Source organism: Capra hircus, chromosome 29 (assembly GCF_001704415.2).
Source record: "Capra hircus breed San Clemente chromosome 29, ASM170441v1, whole genome shotgun sequence".
Taxonomy (NCBI): domain Eukaryota; kingdom Metazoa; phylum Chordata; class Mammalia; order Artiodactyla; family Bovidae; genus Capra; species Capra hircus.
In genome coordinates this window covers 51,239,147-51,253,981 of record NC_030836.1, presented here as the reverse complement: position 1 = coordinate 51,253,981, position 14,835 = coordinate 51,239,147, and the positions used below count along the sequence as shown (strand labels likewise).

At 63.3% G+C, this 14,835-nt stretch overlaps 1 protein-coding gene across 1 annotated transcript in view; it reads left to right on the top strand.

Moving 5' to 3' along the window:
* The window catches only part of MUC5AC (mucin 5AC, oligomeric mucus/gel-forming), a 30,101-nt gene extending 22,645 nt beyond the window's left edge, over nt 1-7,456 (top strand). Inside the window, exons 33-50 of the mRNA XM_018043242.1 lie at nt 91-299; nt 807-981; nt 1,324-1,574; nt 1,690-1,873; nt 2,315-2,522; nt 2,974-3,152; nt 3,447-3,534; nt 3,637-3,740; nt 3,923-3,954; nt 4,256-4,427; nt 4,646-4,747; nt 4,884-4,921; nt 5,257-5,379; nt 5,459-5,557; nt 5,837-5,956; nt 6,115-6,169; nt 6,260-6,374; nt 6,794-7,456. Coding sequence (XP_017898731.1) covers nt 91-299; nt 807-981; nt 1,324-1,574; nt 1,690-1,873; nt 2,315-2,522; nt 2,974-3,152; nt 3,447-3,534; nt 3,637-3,740; nt 3,923-3,954; nt 4,256-4,427; nt 4,646-4,747; nt 4,884-4,921; nt 5,257-5,379; nt 5,459-5,557; nt 5,837-5,956; nt 6,115-6,169; nt 6,260-6,374; nt 6,794-7,058 — 2,519 coding nt within the window. The 3' untranslated portion in view covers nt 7,059-7,456. The remainder of the gene's footprint in view (nt 1-90; nt 300-806; nt 982-1,323; nt 1,575-1,689; nt 1,874-2,314; nt 2,523-2,973; nt 3,153-3,446; nt 3,535-3,636; nt 3,741-3,922; nt 3,955-4,255; nt 4,428-4,645; nt 4,748-4,883; nt 4,922-5,256; nt 5,380-5,458; nt 5,558-5,836; nt 5,957-6,114; nt 6,170-6,259; nt 6,375-6,793) is intronic.

Below are 14,835 nucleotides of genomic sequence, written 5' to 3'. Positions count from 1 at the left end.
TAAACCTGGGCGGGAGGGCTCCAGCCAGGCCGGCTCTTCTCTGGAGTCACTTCCTGGCCTACAGTGTCTGCCTCTTTCTTTTTCCTGCAGGATCCAACATCTATCAAGTGACTGACCTATCGGGCCACTGCTATTATGCCTTTTGCAGCCTGGACTGCCACGTGGTCAAGGGAACAGCCCCCACCTGTCCCACCAGCATGCCACCTCCCACCCCGACCACCTCCTCACCAGAGTCCTCCCCTTCTACCTCCGTGTCAGTCCCACCACAAGGGTGCCCAAATGCAGTCCCCCCAAGAACGGTAACCTCACCTCTCCTGCCCTTCTCAGGGACTCAGGGGGCCTGGGAAGGGACCCTCAGCGGTTTCCAACTAGAGAGTATGGCATGAAGCGTGGGTGAAGGTCAGTGACTCCTGGGCTGATGCAGGCTGGCCATGACAAGTGGCCATCTGGTCTCCAGCTCTTCTGGGTGGGGAGCATGGGGCCCAAGGTTGAGACTCCGTTCCCTGTAAAGGGGGCTGGAGCAGGCTGTTGTTTCTCGGGGGGTGGGTGGAACAGCCAAGGACTGGAGACCAAAGAGTTGGAGGCAGGGGACAGGGTGGAAAGGGGGCCGCCTTCACCAGCTAGAGCTCCCCCTACTCAGCCCCGTGGCTTCTGGGTGGGGCTGGGGGAGGAGAGGCCTGGGGCAAGGCTGGCCCCTAGTCCCAGAAGAGTGGCTCTCCTCTCTGGGGAGACCCAGGCGAGCACTGAGCCCCGCGGAGTGGGTGCCAGATGGCGACAAGGCCCTGTAGCTTTCTCTGCTTCCACAGAAAGGTGAGACCTGGCCCATGCCCAACTGCTCTGAGGCCACCTGCCAGGGCAACGGGGTCATCACGGTGAGCCCGCGCCGCTGTCCGAGGGTGCAGAAGCCCACCTGTGCCAACGGCTACCCCGCCGTGCAGGTGGCTGACCGTGACGGCTGCTGCTCACACTACCAGTGCCCGTGTGAGTGTGCGGGGCGCGGCAGGGTGGTCAGGGGAGAGAAGGGGAGAACGGAATTGGGCTGGACCCAGGGAGGACACCCCAAGAGCAAGGCACCGGTGGTGGTGCTCAGCCTCCACTGGGGTGCTGCGCGGAGCCCTGCCTGGGCCTGGAGTCCCCGGGCCGCAGGGGCGAGGAGGCGGAGGGAGTCTGGTCCACCTCCGGCGCCTGCTGGACAGAGTTCTGTGTGGTGCCGGTGCATGGGCCCCGACGGCAAGGCGGTCACTGCTCCCCTTGGTGTGGGACCACGTGTCCCTGGGGCGGGGGCGGCGGTGCGGCCTGTAAGGCGCTCGCTCCTCCGTGCAGGCGTGTGCAGCGGCTGGGGGGACCCACACTACATCACATTCGACGGCACCTACTACACGTTTCTGGACAACTGCACGTATGTGCTGGTGCAGCAGATCGTGCCGGTGTACGGCCACTTCCGCGTGCTGGTCGAGAACTATTTCTGCAACTCGGAGGATGGGCTGTCCTGCCCACAGTCCATCATTGTTGAGTACCAGGAGAACCGCGTCATGCTGGTCCGCAGGCCCGTCCACGGGGTGATGACTAATGAGGTAGGCGCGCGGCAGGGCGGCCCGCAAGCGCCGGGCGGGCTGAGGGCGCCAGGCGCTGGCTGCTCACCTCCGCCCCCTTGCCCTCTCGGTCTGTTCCTCACGGGTCACTGTCTAGATCATCTTTAATGGTGAGGTGGTAAGGCCCGGCTTCCAGAAAGGTGGTATTGCTGTCTCCCAAGTCGGCATCAAGATGTACGTGAGCATTCCCGAGCTCGGTGTCTGGGTCATGTTCAGCGGCCTCATCTTCTCCGTGGAAGTGCCCTTCAGCAAGTTCGCCAACAACACAGAAGGGCAGTGCGGTGAGTGCCCAGCCCCCACTCCCCACCCTCCTGGCTCCGGGCTCTGTCCGTGGTCATTCAGCGTGGCTGAGTGTGTCCGGCATGAGAAGGGTTCGCCTTGGGTGTGCCCCCGGAGCCACACTCTTGGCCCCGGGCTGAGGCCACTGCATGGTGCTGAGCCTACAGGCAATTCTGCTTTCTGGCTGTACCAAGAATGTGTGACCACAGGGCCTAGGGCCTGGCCACACAGCCCACACCCAAGGCCCACCCCTGTCGTCCTCCCTGGGAACGGCCCCAGGGTCTGGCTTCTTGGAGGGAAAAGGAAGCACACGGAGGTGGAGGGGCAGGTTCGCACACTCCATCAAGGGCCGCCTGGAGATGCCAGGCCCGCCCCTCGGCTCAGGGACGCTGAGCCCCTGGCGGCGGGCAGGAGGCCCCCTGACTGCCGCCCCCACGCTGCAGGCACCTGCACCAACGACCAGAAGGACGAGTGCCGCCTGCCCGGGGGTGAGGTGGTGGCCTCCTGCTCCGACATGTCCAGCCACTGGAAGGTGGCATACCCCGGCCAGCCGCCCTGCAACGGGCCTCCCCCGACGCCCACCCCAGTGGAGCCCAGGACCTCGCCTACCCCGTGCCCACCTTCGCCAATCTGCCAGCTCATTCTGAGCAAGTGAGATTCTGGGGCAGGGCTGGGGCAAAGGCAGGGGTGCGAGTAGTCCTGTTGACCCCACGCTGCCGGGCTGGTGGGAAGAGGTTGGCTGCAAGGGGCTGCGAGGGAGAGGGAGTCACATCTGCTGGGACGCCATGTGCAGAGCCCCGTGGAGGCTGGCTGCAGGGCGGCCTCAGGCTCTGCAGCAGCTCATGGGGGGTCCAGGTGCAAGTCCTCAGCCAGCAGGGCACTGAGTGGGCAGGCCCCCGGGGAACTCAGCAGAGAATTTGCAGAAAGAAAAACTGTTCAGCCAGACTCCCACCCTGCCGCATACAGATGGCCTCACGGGCTGGGGTCTCCAGGCATGCAGGTCGGCCCAGTGACATCCCTCCCTCGGGGACCTTTCAGGGAAAGCCTGCAGCCGGGCAGCCCCTCCCTGGTGCTGCCCACAGCCCCCGTGTTTGTGCCACAGGCCCTTTGAGCTGTGCCACGTGCTGATCCCGCCCTGGCCGTATTACCAAGGCTGCACCTTCGACCAGTGCCACATGCCCGGCACGGACGTGGTGTGCTCTGCCCTGGAGCTCTATGCCGCCCTCTGCGCGTCCCTCGGCGTCTGCATCGACTGGCGGGGCCAGACCAACTACACGTGCCGTGCGTGTCCGCCACCCCCCTCCCTCTGGGCAGTGGCATTCAAGGGAATGGGCGCAGTGTGCAATCAGTGGGTGGGCTTGGGTGGTCAGGGTGGGCTTCTGGGAGGAGGAGGAGGGCTGGGCCCAGGATGGAGGGCATTTGTTTCCCGAGAGACAAGAGGGGGCATCCAGGTGAGTGCGCCTGGGCCTGGGGTGCAGGGGTCAGGGCTCCACCAGCAGAGCCTGGCCCGAGGCCCAGGCCAGGGCCCATGGCTGGTGCCCTGTGGCCTCAGGCGCATCCTTGCCCTCCACACAGCCTTCGCCTGCCCTGCTGGCATGGAGTACCGGCCGTGCGGCCCTCCCAGCCCCTCCTACTGCTACATGAACAGCAGCGCCAGCCCCCTGTAAGCACCTGCCTTCTGCCTTGGGGGCCCCCTCCCTGGCCCAGCCCGTGTCCCCGCCCTGGAGGGCGCGGCCCGCTCACCCTCTGCTTCCGCCCCCCTCAGGGCCCTCCTAGAACCCAGTCCCATCACGGAAGGCTGCTTCTGCCCACAGGGCACAATGCTGTACAGCTCGAGCAAGGAGGTCTGCGTGCCCACTGACTGCAACGGTAGGTTCCCGGGCTGGGGTCCCCGGGCTGGGCTCCAGGCTTCCAGGTACTGCCCCTGGCTTTTCAGCCGGACCCCAGGGCTTTCCACCTTGACCTGGGGTCCCCCGGCCCCAGACTGGGTCTGGCCGTGATGGGCTAGGGGCCAAGGTGGCCCAGCAGTGATCTCGTCTCTCTTCCTCCAGCTTGCCTGGGACCCAGTGGGGAGCCTGTGGAGGTGAGTGTGGGGCCCTCGGGGACTGGGGGCTTCTCTCAGCCCTGGAGACTCACAGGACGGGCAGGAGTGGGGCCGGAGTTCCCTGGCAAGGCTCAGGACCCCCACGTGCAGCCCTGGGGCCGGCGTGCCCCGTCTTCCCAGGGACCCCTCCCGAGCCACAGCGTGCAGGACCGCCTCCTGCCTCCAGGCCCTCGTGGGCCTCAGCCGCACCCGCACCTCTGGAGGCCCCCTGCAGGCCCCGAGCCGGGGGTTTCTGCCCCTCCAGCCGCGGCCATGGGCTCCCTTGTCCCTCCCCCGACAGCCCGGCCACACGGTCAGCGTGGACTGCCAGGAGTGCACCTGTGAGGGCGGCACGCAGACCATGAGCTGCCGGCCCCGGACCTGTCCCCCGGCCCCCGCCTGCCCCGAGTCCGGCCAAGTGCCTGTGCCTGAGGCCATGCAGACTGGCCAGTGCTGTCCCCAGTACCGCTGTGGTGAGCCCTGGGCGGGGCGGGGGTGGGGGCTCCAAAGTGTGGCTACCGTGAGGGCAGAGCTGAACAGGAGCCTCGTCCCTTGCGCAGCGGGCACCCCTCCAAGAGCCTACCCCCTGCCAGAGTCCTCCCCCGTTCAGGAATCCTGGAGAGCCCCCATAGGGGTGGCGCTCAGGGTGGGGTGGGAGGCAGATCCCTGACGCCCCCTCTGTCCACTGTAGCCTGTGACATCAGACACTGCCCCGAGCCCGAGGCCTGCCCAAAAGGCTCGCACGCCGTCCAGACCTACAGAGAGGCGGCCTGCTGCCCCGCCTACAGCTGCAGTGAGTGCCCTGGCTCAGCGGTGGCCAGGCGGGGGGAGCGGGGCTGCCACCTGGGGCCCGCTGCTGTGCCGAGGCGCGTGGCAGCCACCCTCGGGGCTGAAGGCGGGTCTGCAGCTTTGCTTTCTCCCCCGAGCAGGCTGGACCGTCTGCAGCATCAATGGCACCCTGTACCAGGTAGGAACCGGCGAAGGTCAGGCCCCCCCTGGGACGCAGGGACCAGAGTCCCCGTCCCGCAAGCTTCTGCATGGCTGAGGCTGCACCCCTGCGAGGCCTGGGGAAGGGGCGCTTCAGAGCAGCAGTGGGCTCTCCTGGGACCACAAAGCTCTTGTCCTGAACTTGACAAGTTCCCCAGGCAAGCTTTCCCCTGGCCAGGCCCTCCAGGGCATGTGACGCAGCCTTTGGACTCTGTCCCCAAGACCGGCAGGGGGCACTCCCGAGGGACGCCCGGGGGAGGAGTCTGCCTGGCAGGGCCAGGCCTGTCCCGCTGACGCTGCCCCTGGCTCCTGCAGCCCGGCGCCGTGGTCTCCTCCGGCCTGTGTGAAAAATGTTGGTGTGAGCTGCTGGGGGGAGCCTTGTCAGACACCTTTTCGATCAACTGTGAGACCCAGATCTGCGGCACCTCCTGCCCCCTGGTGAGTGCCCCTGCCCCCAGCCTCCGCACCCGCCTCCGCAGCGTCCAGAGGGGCTCAGGCCACGTCCCGCCTCCCACAGGGCTTCAAGTACCAGGCTCGGGCCGGGCAGTGCTGCGGTGAGTGCGTGCAGGTGGCCTGCGTCATCAACACCAGCAACAGCTCTGCCCACCTCTTCTACGTGAGTAGTGGCCGCAAGGCCTTGGGGTGTGTTCTGGGCGGGGCGAACCCCAGCCCTGTACAGAGGGCAGAGTGCGCAGCGACGGTGGGGGTGCAGGGTGGGTAGCATCCTGGCGCACTGGCGACCCTGGGGAGCCGTCAGAGCTAGGCGGCCTCTGGGCAGAGCCGCGGGAGCTCTGGAAGCCTGTGGGCTGGGGGCTGAAGGACAGATACAGCGCCCGCCCCAGCTGGAGGGGGCCCTGGGGAGGGCCGCTTACCTGCCGGCTGGGACTCCCTGCAGCCGGGCGAGTCCTGGTCAGACCCCGGAGACCACTGCATCTCACATGAGTGTGAGCGGCACCAGGATGGGCTCGTGGTGGTGACGACGAAGAAGGCGTGTCCCCCGCTTAACTGTTCTGCGGTGAGTCCCAGCAGCCCGCCCGCCCTTCCTGGGGGACCCACAGTAGCCACGGAGAATCAGTCCCTGGACAGGAGTGGGTGGCCACGATCAGCAGGTGGGGGGCATGGCTGCACCCTCCTGGTACCCGCTCCCCACTGATGGCACCGTGGTCCACGCAGGACAAGGCTCTGCCAAGCGAGGACGGCTGCTGCCTCTTCTGCCCCCTACCCAACCGTGAGTGGGCTGCTGTGCCGGGGAAGGGACATGAATTCCCGCCTGCCCCGGGCCAGGGCTGACCTCTGCACACCCCCTGACCCTCCCCAGGGTCGGCCTGCGCGGTGCACCACCAGCTCCAGGTCCTCCGGCTGCAGGGTTGCAGCTCCCCCCGGCCCGTGCGCCTCGCCTACTGCCGGGGCAACTGCGGGGACACCACCTCCATGTACGTGAGCCGGCCCCCGCCCCTCCCCGCGGAGCCACCACTTCCCTGGGCGTGAGCCCCGACCCCCCACCCCGCGGGGCCACCACCCCCGTGGGCATGAGCCCCGCCGCCACCCCCCGCCGCGCACAGAAGGCTCCTGCGGGGCAGTGCTCGGGAAGGTGCAACGGGGCCCGCCCGCGGGGGGCCGCGGGAAGTCCCCCAGGAAGGGACTGGAGGGACCAGGGGCCAGCAGGGGGCTGGGCTGGGGTCCAGGGACGGTGGCTCTCAGCCTGTTTGGAATCACGCTCTTCTATTTACTAAGAACCCCGCTTGGGTCCCAGTGCTGGTGGTTCAGGAGCCTGGCGGGCTCCTCCCTGCGGCGGGCGGGCTGCCCGAAGGCGGGGCCTCGCGGGGCGGTGCTGAGCGGGCCCCGCCCACAGGTTCTCCGCGGAGGCGAACGCGATGGAGCATCAGTGCAGCTGCTGCCGCGAGCAGCGCGTCTCTCTGAGGAACGTGACCCTGCGCTGCGAGGACGGCTCCAGCCGCGCTCTCACCTACACGGAGGTGGAGGAGTGCGGCTGCGCGGGCCTGCAGTGCGACTCCCCCGGCGGCCTCGGCCTCTCGGCGGTGGCGCTGGAGCCAAGCCCTGAGAGCGGGCTCAGGCGCCGCGGGAGAAGGGCCCCGCGGGCCCGGCCCCTTCAGTAGAGGCCACAGCCCCGGCCTGGGCTTGGCGGCCGCGCTCCTCGACACGCCCGCAGGAACGCTTCTACTTGCTGCCAACGGGCTCTCAGGCCGGTGGAGCCTGAGCCCGGGCCAGGGAAGCGCCCCCACCCCTTCTGTCCCTCCCAGGGTCCAGCTGCCCTGGTGTGCAGGGGCCCCAGGGGCCTGCTCAGGACCAGCCCCGCGGGCGGGGGGTGGGGAGGCTCCGCTGGCCGCGGGACCAGCCTCCTGGCCCCAGGCCTCTGCATCACGCGGGTTCCTCAATGTGGAGACTGGGGCTGCTCCGCTGGCTGCTGGGAGGCGAGCCTCACCCCCCCCTTTCCTGGCCCTGGGCCTCAGGAAAGGGCCAGCGGGTTTGTGAATACACTTGGAGCATTTTGCAATTCCTGGACTCCGTGTGATTTCTTAAAGCTTGCCCGTAATAGCCAGGAGAGGGGCAGGGGGTGGGCATGGGCCCAGGGTGTGGCCCGGGCCGGTCCTCTCTGCGCTTGGACGGACAGAGGGTGTAAACGAGGGGACAAGGGCGGGAGTCTCCTGTGTCCGCCCAGCTGGGCCTCAGACAGGAGGGACTTCTTCTCCCGCAGACCTCTGGACTCTGCCATCGTGCCAGAGCCTGGCTCGGGGTGCGGTGCCTCTGTGTGTGTGTGGTGTGCGTGCAGGCCCGAGGGAAACCACTGCCCCAGGAATCCTGTCGCCCCCCTCCACTGCGACCCCTGACCCCCACCTGGAGAACCTCCCTGTTCCTAAACCCAGCCCCCTCTTCCTTGGAAGCCCCAGGGGAGCCCCTACCCCTCCAATGACACACTGGCTTCATGCTGGGCCTGGCCCCACAGCAGCGCTGGGAGGGTGGGCAGGGGCCGCTGGATGTACGGAGGGGGCCCCCTGCCTAGACAGGGCAGCAGAGTGGGGTGGGGACAGGGTCCAGCACAGAAATGCCCCCGGGGGTCCAGAGTCCCCCAGACCCCAGTGATGGGAGCGGCCCCCAGAGCAGAAAAGCCGACAGCACCCGAATCAGGCCCACTTCGTCCACCTCAGGCTGCCTTGGTTGCAAGAAGCAGGCCCAGGCTGAGCTGGGTCTGGGGACCGTAGTGAGGTTGGGTGGGCTAGGAGCCAGGGCTGGCGGCAGGCTGTGGCTGCAGTGTCTGTGGCCGCCACCAGGTGGCAGCACAGTGGTCCTGGTGCCTCCGACAGGCCGGGGGCTCAGGAAGCAGTCGGGGGTCTCAGGGCCCAGGTCGGCGACTTTTGTTGCCTGAGTCTGGGCCGCCTCTCAAGGCCAGCGGGGTCAGGAGGACCCTGAGTGAGGGCCAGGACCACCCTTTACAGTTACACACCCCCACTGGGCCGGCTTTCCCACTCCCGCCCCGTCCGCCCCGTGCTGAGCCCCGTAGCCATGCGGGTAGCGGAGCTAACCTTGCATCCTGACCCCACCGGTCAGAGACCAGATAGGGGCAGAGGGTCTCCCGCAGCCATGACCTCATCATCCCTTGGGCCTGGGGGGCGGGCGGGTGGCCAGGAGGTGGGGGCAGAGAGCTCACTGCCGCCCCCATGAGACGCTCCCCTTGGGAGCAGGAAGTTCCTGGCCCTCGCGGTCTGGGAGCCGCTGCCCCAGTGACCGGCTGACCCCGCAGCTGCAGGCGGCACCTTAATCAGCGCCTCTGCCCCCACCGAGGGCTCAGGTGTCGGGAGCCGCCTCTTCCTCTCTGGCCCGGCTGGACGCCCCCGCAGAGACTAATCCTCACCCCCCACGGAGCGCACGCCGCCCCCACCCCCAGAACTGACCCAGCAGCAGAAACCAGATAACGGCCCCTGCCCCACCCCAGGCCCCAGCCAGGTTGTGAGCAGGCGCTAAGGGGCTGGGCAGGGCCCACCGCAGCTCCGCCTCCTCCAGGCTGTGCTCAGCTCCTGGCATATGGCCAGAAGAGGCTCTGGGGCCGGGACTGCTTGGGGCGGTTCACCACCCCACCTCCTGTGGCCCTCCCTGGAGTCCAGCCTTGGCAGGGCCGTCGCTTCAGGGGCTGGACGAGGAGTGGTTCTGGGTTCTGCCCCAGTCAGATGGGGGAGGGGTGTCCCCGCTCCCGCGGGGGTCAGGCTGAGCGCGGCTTCTGCCCAGATGAAGGGCTGAGGGGTCCTGGAGATGGGCAAGGAGGCAACTAGGGACGCGAGATGCTGGCAGCCCCCTCCTGACCTCAGCCCCCAGCATGCCCACCTCACCCTGGGACACCTGGGCTCCCATCCTGGCCTCCAACCTTCAGGAGAGGGCTGCTTGGTCTGAGGCCAGAGGCGGGGTGCCAGCGGCCGGCTTGGTCCTGGGCGCTCGTGGGCCACACCTCTGTCCTCTTCAGACCTGAGCCCTGGGAAGCGGTTGGCGCTTCACAGCTGGCCCTGTGGGGACAAGTGGGGCCCGGGACATCCCGCAGGTGTCTCTGTGAGTGCAGCTCAGACGGCTGCACAGCCTCATCTTCAGAGGAAGTGAGCAAATTGGCTGCAGGGTCCACGTGGACGTCAGAGTCCTCAGGTCTCCGGGGGTCAGCGGTGACAGAGAGCAGGGGGTGCTGTCCACCGGTGCGGGAAGGACCACGGTGACCTCGGAGCCAGAGCTGCCCCGGAGCTGTGCTGCACAGCGGCCAAGACCCACCCAAGGCGAGCCAGGCTCAGGGCCTCCTAGGGAGCCACACCCAGCGTGAGCCTGGAGACAGCAGGCAGAGTGGACAGATCACCCAGAATGAGGCCACGTGTTGGTGCCACAGAAGCAAAGCAGAACCCCCCCGTCTGCTGGGAAGTTGGGCTGGCATCCTGCTAAGAGACCAGCACAGGTGGGAGGGAGGGTAGAGGTGCCCCTGCAGGGTTCGGCAGGGTCAGAGGTCGGAGCTGCGGGGACACAGGAGTACCTGTCGTGGGTGGTGGAGGGGGCTGGAGGGCGGCCGGGCCAGGCGGAGTGGGCCTCAGGGTCATCCAGGACCAGGCCTCTGCACAGAGGGAGGGGCACTGGGGGGCGGGCAGGGGTGGAGAAGCCCTGCCTTGTCCTTCAGACACCTCCGCTGGGTGAGGATGGGCACACAACACGGGCTGAGGAAGAAGCCGGCGGCCAGCTGGGGGATGGGCAGTGAGTCAGAGGTGAAGGTGACAGGTCAGCGGTGGGCCGGGCGTGGAATGTGGATGAATGGATGGACCAGCCCCCTCCATGTGGGAGGAGGATGGGGTGGCTGAGGAGGGGGGGTGGGGCGTGTGGGAGCTCGGTTGGGTCGAACTGTGTTTGACTTAATAGATGCCTGGTGGAGAGGTCAGGCAGGCAGCTGGACATGAGCGTCGGGGGCCAGAGCAGGAGCCTGCCTTTGATGGACGGTAAAGATGGGAGGATCACAGCAAACTGTGAAAATTCTTGTGTGCACCAGGGCCCAGAGACTCCACAGAGACAGAGCCGGCACTGTGTTGAGTGTCTGAGCAGGTATGCGTCAGCAGTGGACTGCTGCAGGGGCAGGGGCTCTGGGTGCAGCGGACCTGGGCTTGGCATGAGTCCTCTTGGAGGAGGTCGCCATTAACCCACCATAGAGCCGCCAGAGCTTACACCGGACCGGGGAAACAGACTCTTGGAGGGCACAGCAAGGCCTTGTGGGCACCAGGGCCCAGGAGAAAGGGGCACTGACCCCACAGGAGACTGACCCAGACTTTCCCGGGAGTGCCCAGGGGTCTCTGGGGAGGCGTGGGTCGGCGGGGGCCCGCTGCAGGGCTGGGGGCGCTGAGGGCAGCGGTGCATCATGGGACCTTCTGAAGGAGGCCACCATTATCCTCATCGCCTCCACCACCGTTTGGTCTCAGGTCAAACAACAGGGAGGGACCACAGCCCAGCCCATCAGCAGAAAAGTGGATTAAAGCTTTACTGGCCCCGCCCATCAGAACAAGACCCACGTTCCCCCTCAGTCAGTCTCTCCCATCAGGAAGCTTCCATAAGCCTCTTATCCTTCTCCATCAGAGGGCAGACAGACTGGAAACCACAATCACAGAAAACTAACCAATCTGATCCCATGGACCACAGCCTTGTCTAACTCAGTGAAACTAGGAGCCATGCCATACAGGGCCACCCAAGACGGATGGTCACGGTGGAGAGTTCCGACCAAACGTGGTCCACTGGAGAAGCGAATGGCAAAGCACTTCAGCACTCTTGCCTTGAGAAGCCCATGAGAAGCATGAAAAGGTGAAAAGATAGGACACTGAAAGATGAACTCCCCAGCTTGGTAGGTGCCCCATATGCTACTGGAGATCAGTGGAGAAATAACTCCAGAAAGACTGAAGAGTCGGAGCCAAAGCAAAAACAACACTCAGCTGTGGATGTGCCTGGTGATGGAAGGAAATTCTGATAATTCTGTAAAGAGCCATATCGCTCAGGAACCTGGGATGTCAGGTCCACGAATCAAGGCAAATTGGAAGTGGTCAAGCAGGACATAGCAAGAGTGAATGTCGACATTCTAGGAATCAATGAACTAAAATGGACTGGAATGGGTGAATTTAACTCAGATGACCATTGTATCTACTACTGTGGGCAAGAGTCCCTTAGAAGAAATGGAGTAGCCATCATAGTCAACAAAAGACTTCGAAATGTAGTACTTGGATGCACTCTCAAAAACTACAGAATGATCTCTGTTCGTTTCCAAGGAAAACCATGCAATATCACAGTAATCCAAGTCTATGCTCCGACCAGTAATGCTGAAGAAGCTGAAGTTGAACGGTTCTATGAAGACCTACAAGACCTTCTAGAACTAACACCCAAAAAAGATGTCCTTTTCACCATAGGGGACTGGAATGCAAAAGTAGGAAGTCAAGAGATACCTGGAGTAACAGGCAAATTTGGCCTTGGAGTACAGAATGAAGCAGGGCAAAAGCTAATAGAGTTTTGCCAAGAGAACGCACTGGTCACAGCAAACACCCTCTTCCAACAACACAAGAGAAGACACTACACATGGACATCACCAGATGGTCAACACCGAAATCAGTACAGTTCAGTTCAGTTCAGTCTTTCAGTCACGTCTGACTCTTTGCGACCCCATGGACTGAAGCACGCCAGGCCTCCCAGTCCGTCACCAACTCCCACAGTTTACTCAAACTCAAATCCACTGAGTCGGTGATGCCATCCAACTATCTCATCCTCTGTCATCCCCTTCTCCTCCCGCCTTCAACCTTTCCCAGCATTGGGGTCTTTCCAAATGAGTCAGTTCTTCACATCAAGTGGCCAAAGTATTGGAGTTTCAGCTTCAGCATCAGTCCTACCAATGAATAGTCAGGACTGATTTCCTTTAGGATGGACTGATTGGATCCCCTTGCAGTCTAAGGGACTCTCAAGAGTCTTCTCTGTCTTTAGAAAAGACAGAAGAACCAGAGATCAAATTGCCAACATCCGTTGGATCATCGAAAAAGCAAGAGAACATCAGAAAAACATCTAATTCTGCTTTATTGACTATGCCAAGGCATTTGACTGTGCGGATCTCAAAAAACTGTGGAAAATTCTGAAAGAGATGGGAATACCAGACCACCTGACCTGTCTCTTGAGAAATCTGTATGCAGGTCAGGAAGCAACAGTTAGAACTGGACATGGAACAACAGACTGGTTCTAAATAGGGAAAGGAGGACCTCAAGGCTGTATATTGTCACCCTGCTTATTTAACTTCTACGCAGAGTACATCATGAGAAACGCTGGGCTGGATCAATTACAAGCTGGAATCAAGATTGCCAGGAGACATATCAATAACCTCAGATACGCAGATGACACCACCCTTATTGCAGAAAGTGAAGAAGAACTAAAGAGCCTCTTGATGAAAGTGAAAGAAGAAAGTGAAAAAGTTGGCTTAAAACTCAATATTCAGAAAACTAAGATCATTGCATCTGGTTCCATCACTTCATAGGAAATAGATGGGGAAAGAATGGAAACAGTGTCAGACTTTATTTTTGGGGCTAAAAAATCACTGCAGATGATGATGGCAGCCAAGAAATTAAAACATGTTTGCTCCTTGGAAGAAAAGCTATGACCAGCCTAGAGAGCATATTAAAAAGCAGACACATTACTCTGCCAACAAAGGTCCGTCTAGTCAAAGCTACGGTTTTTCCAATAGTCATGTATGGATGTGAGAGTTGGACCATAAAGAGAGCTGAGCGCCCAAGAATTGATGCTTTTGAACTGTGGTGTTGGAGAAGACTCTTGAGAGTCCCTTGGACTACAAGGAGGTCAAATTAGTCCATCCTAAAGGAGATCAGTCCTAGATGTTCATTGGAAGAACTGGTGCTGAAGCTGAAACTCCAATACTGTGGCCACCTGATGTGAAAAAGTGACTGATTGGAAAAGACCCTGATGCTAGGAAAGATTGAAGGCAGGAGGAGAAGGGGACAGCAGAGGATGAGATGGTTTGGATGGCATCACTGACTCTGTGGACATGAGTTTGGGTGAACTCCGGGAGTTGGTGATGGACAGGGAAGCCTGGCATGCTGCAGTCCATGGGGTCGCAGAGAGTCTGACATGACTGAGTGACTGAACTGAAAGATGGGTGGGGGGATGGGCAGAGAGATGCCCTTCACTCTGGACTCCAGGAGACTCAGCATCACTCAGGTGAGGCCCCTGAGGCCACAGGGAGACGGGAGGTGGGGAGTGAGTCTCCCACGGGATGTAAAACACGAGATACACACCAGACATTGGCAACATCCCTGGGCTTTGATGACAGTAACTCCCTTCATGGTGGACAGGGTGATTGACCGGGGGTCACTGTGGACAGGGTGGCTGACCCGGGCCACTGTGGACGGGATGGCTGACCCGGGCCACTGGGTGATTGACCGGGGATCACTGTGGACAGGGTGGCTGACCCGGGCCACTGTGGACGGGGTGGCTGACCCGGGCCACTGGGTGATTGACCGGGGATCACCGTGGACGGGGTGGCTGACCGGGGCCACCGTGGACGGGGTGGCTGACTGGGTCACCATGGACGGGGTGGCTGACCCGGATCACTGTGGATGGGGTGACTGACCCGTGTCATTGTGGACGGGGTGACTGAGGGTCACTGCGGACTGGGTGATTGACCGGGGTTCACTGTGGACGGGGTGACAGACCCGGGTCACCGTGGACGGGGTGGCTGACCCGGGTCACCGTGGATGGGGTGGCTGACCGGGGCCACCGTGGACGGGGTGGCTGACCGGGGTCACTGTCTGCCTTGGCGGCCGTCTCATGGTTCATGGGACTCTCCTCAAGGCGCCCACCAGGGTTTTATTTCTTTGCAGAATAGAATGGAAACAGAACGTCAGCATGTTACCATTGTCCCCTGGGTCCTGGCTTCTGGAGGAAAACGTGTCCATGGCTGAGGTTTCAAAGGACAAGGTTCCCAGGGCCACGTGAGGATGGACAGAGGGACACGGGAGCCGCCTGGGCTGCCAGCAGACCAGCCCAGAACTGCAACGTGGCAGGAGTGACTGGAGTGTTCCAGCCAGGAGCCCGGGGGCTCTGTGCAGTCAGCCTGGGATCCAGGGCCCCCCCAGTGCCCACCCCCAGGGCCCACGCTGCCCAGCAGGGGTCTGCCCAGGCACGGCGGGCAGGAGAGCGCCCAGGGCAGGTCAGAGCTGACGCGGCCGGACGTGGACTGCAGCAGCCTGGGTGTTGCTCCCACTCCCCAGGGGCCCGGGGACTCGATGCCCCACTCCCCAGGGGCCAGGCCCTGAGGGTGCCCAGCGCCCAGGATGGGCTCAGGGCCACCCCGCCCTGCAGTGCCACAGCCCCACCCCACGCATCGAG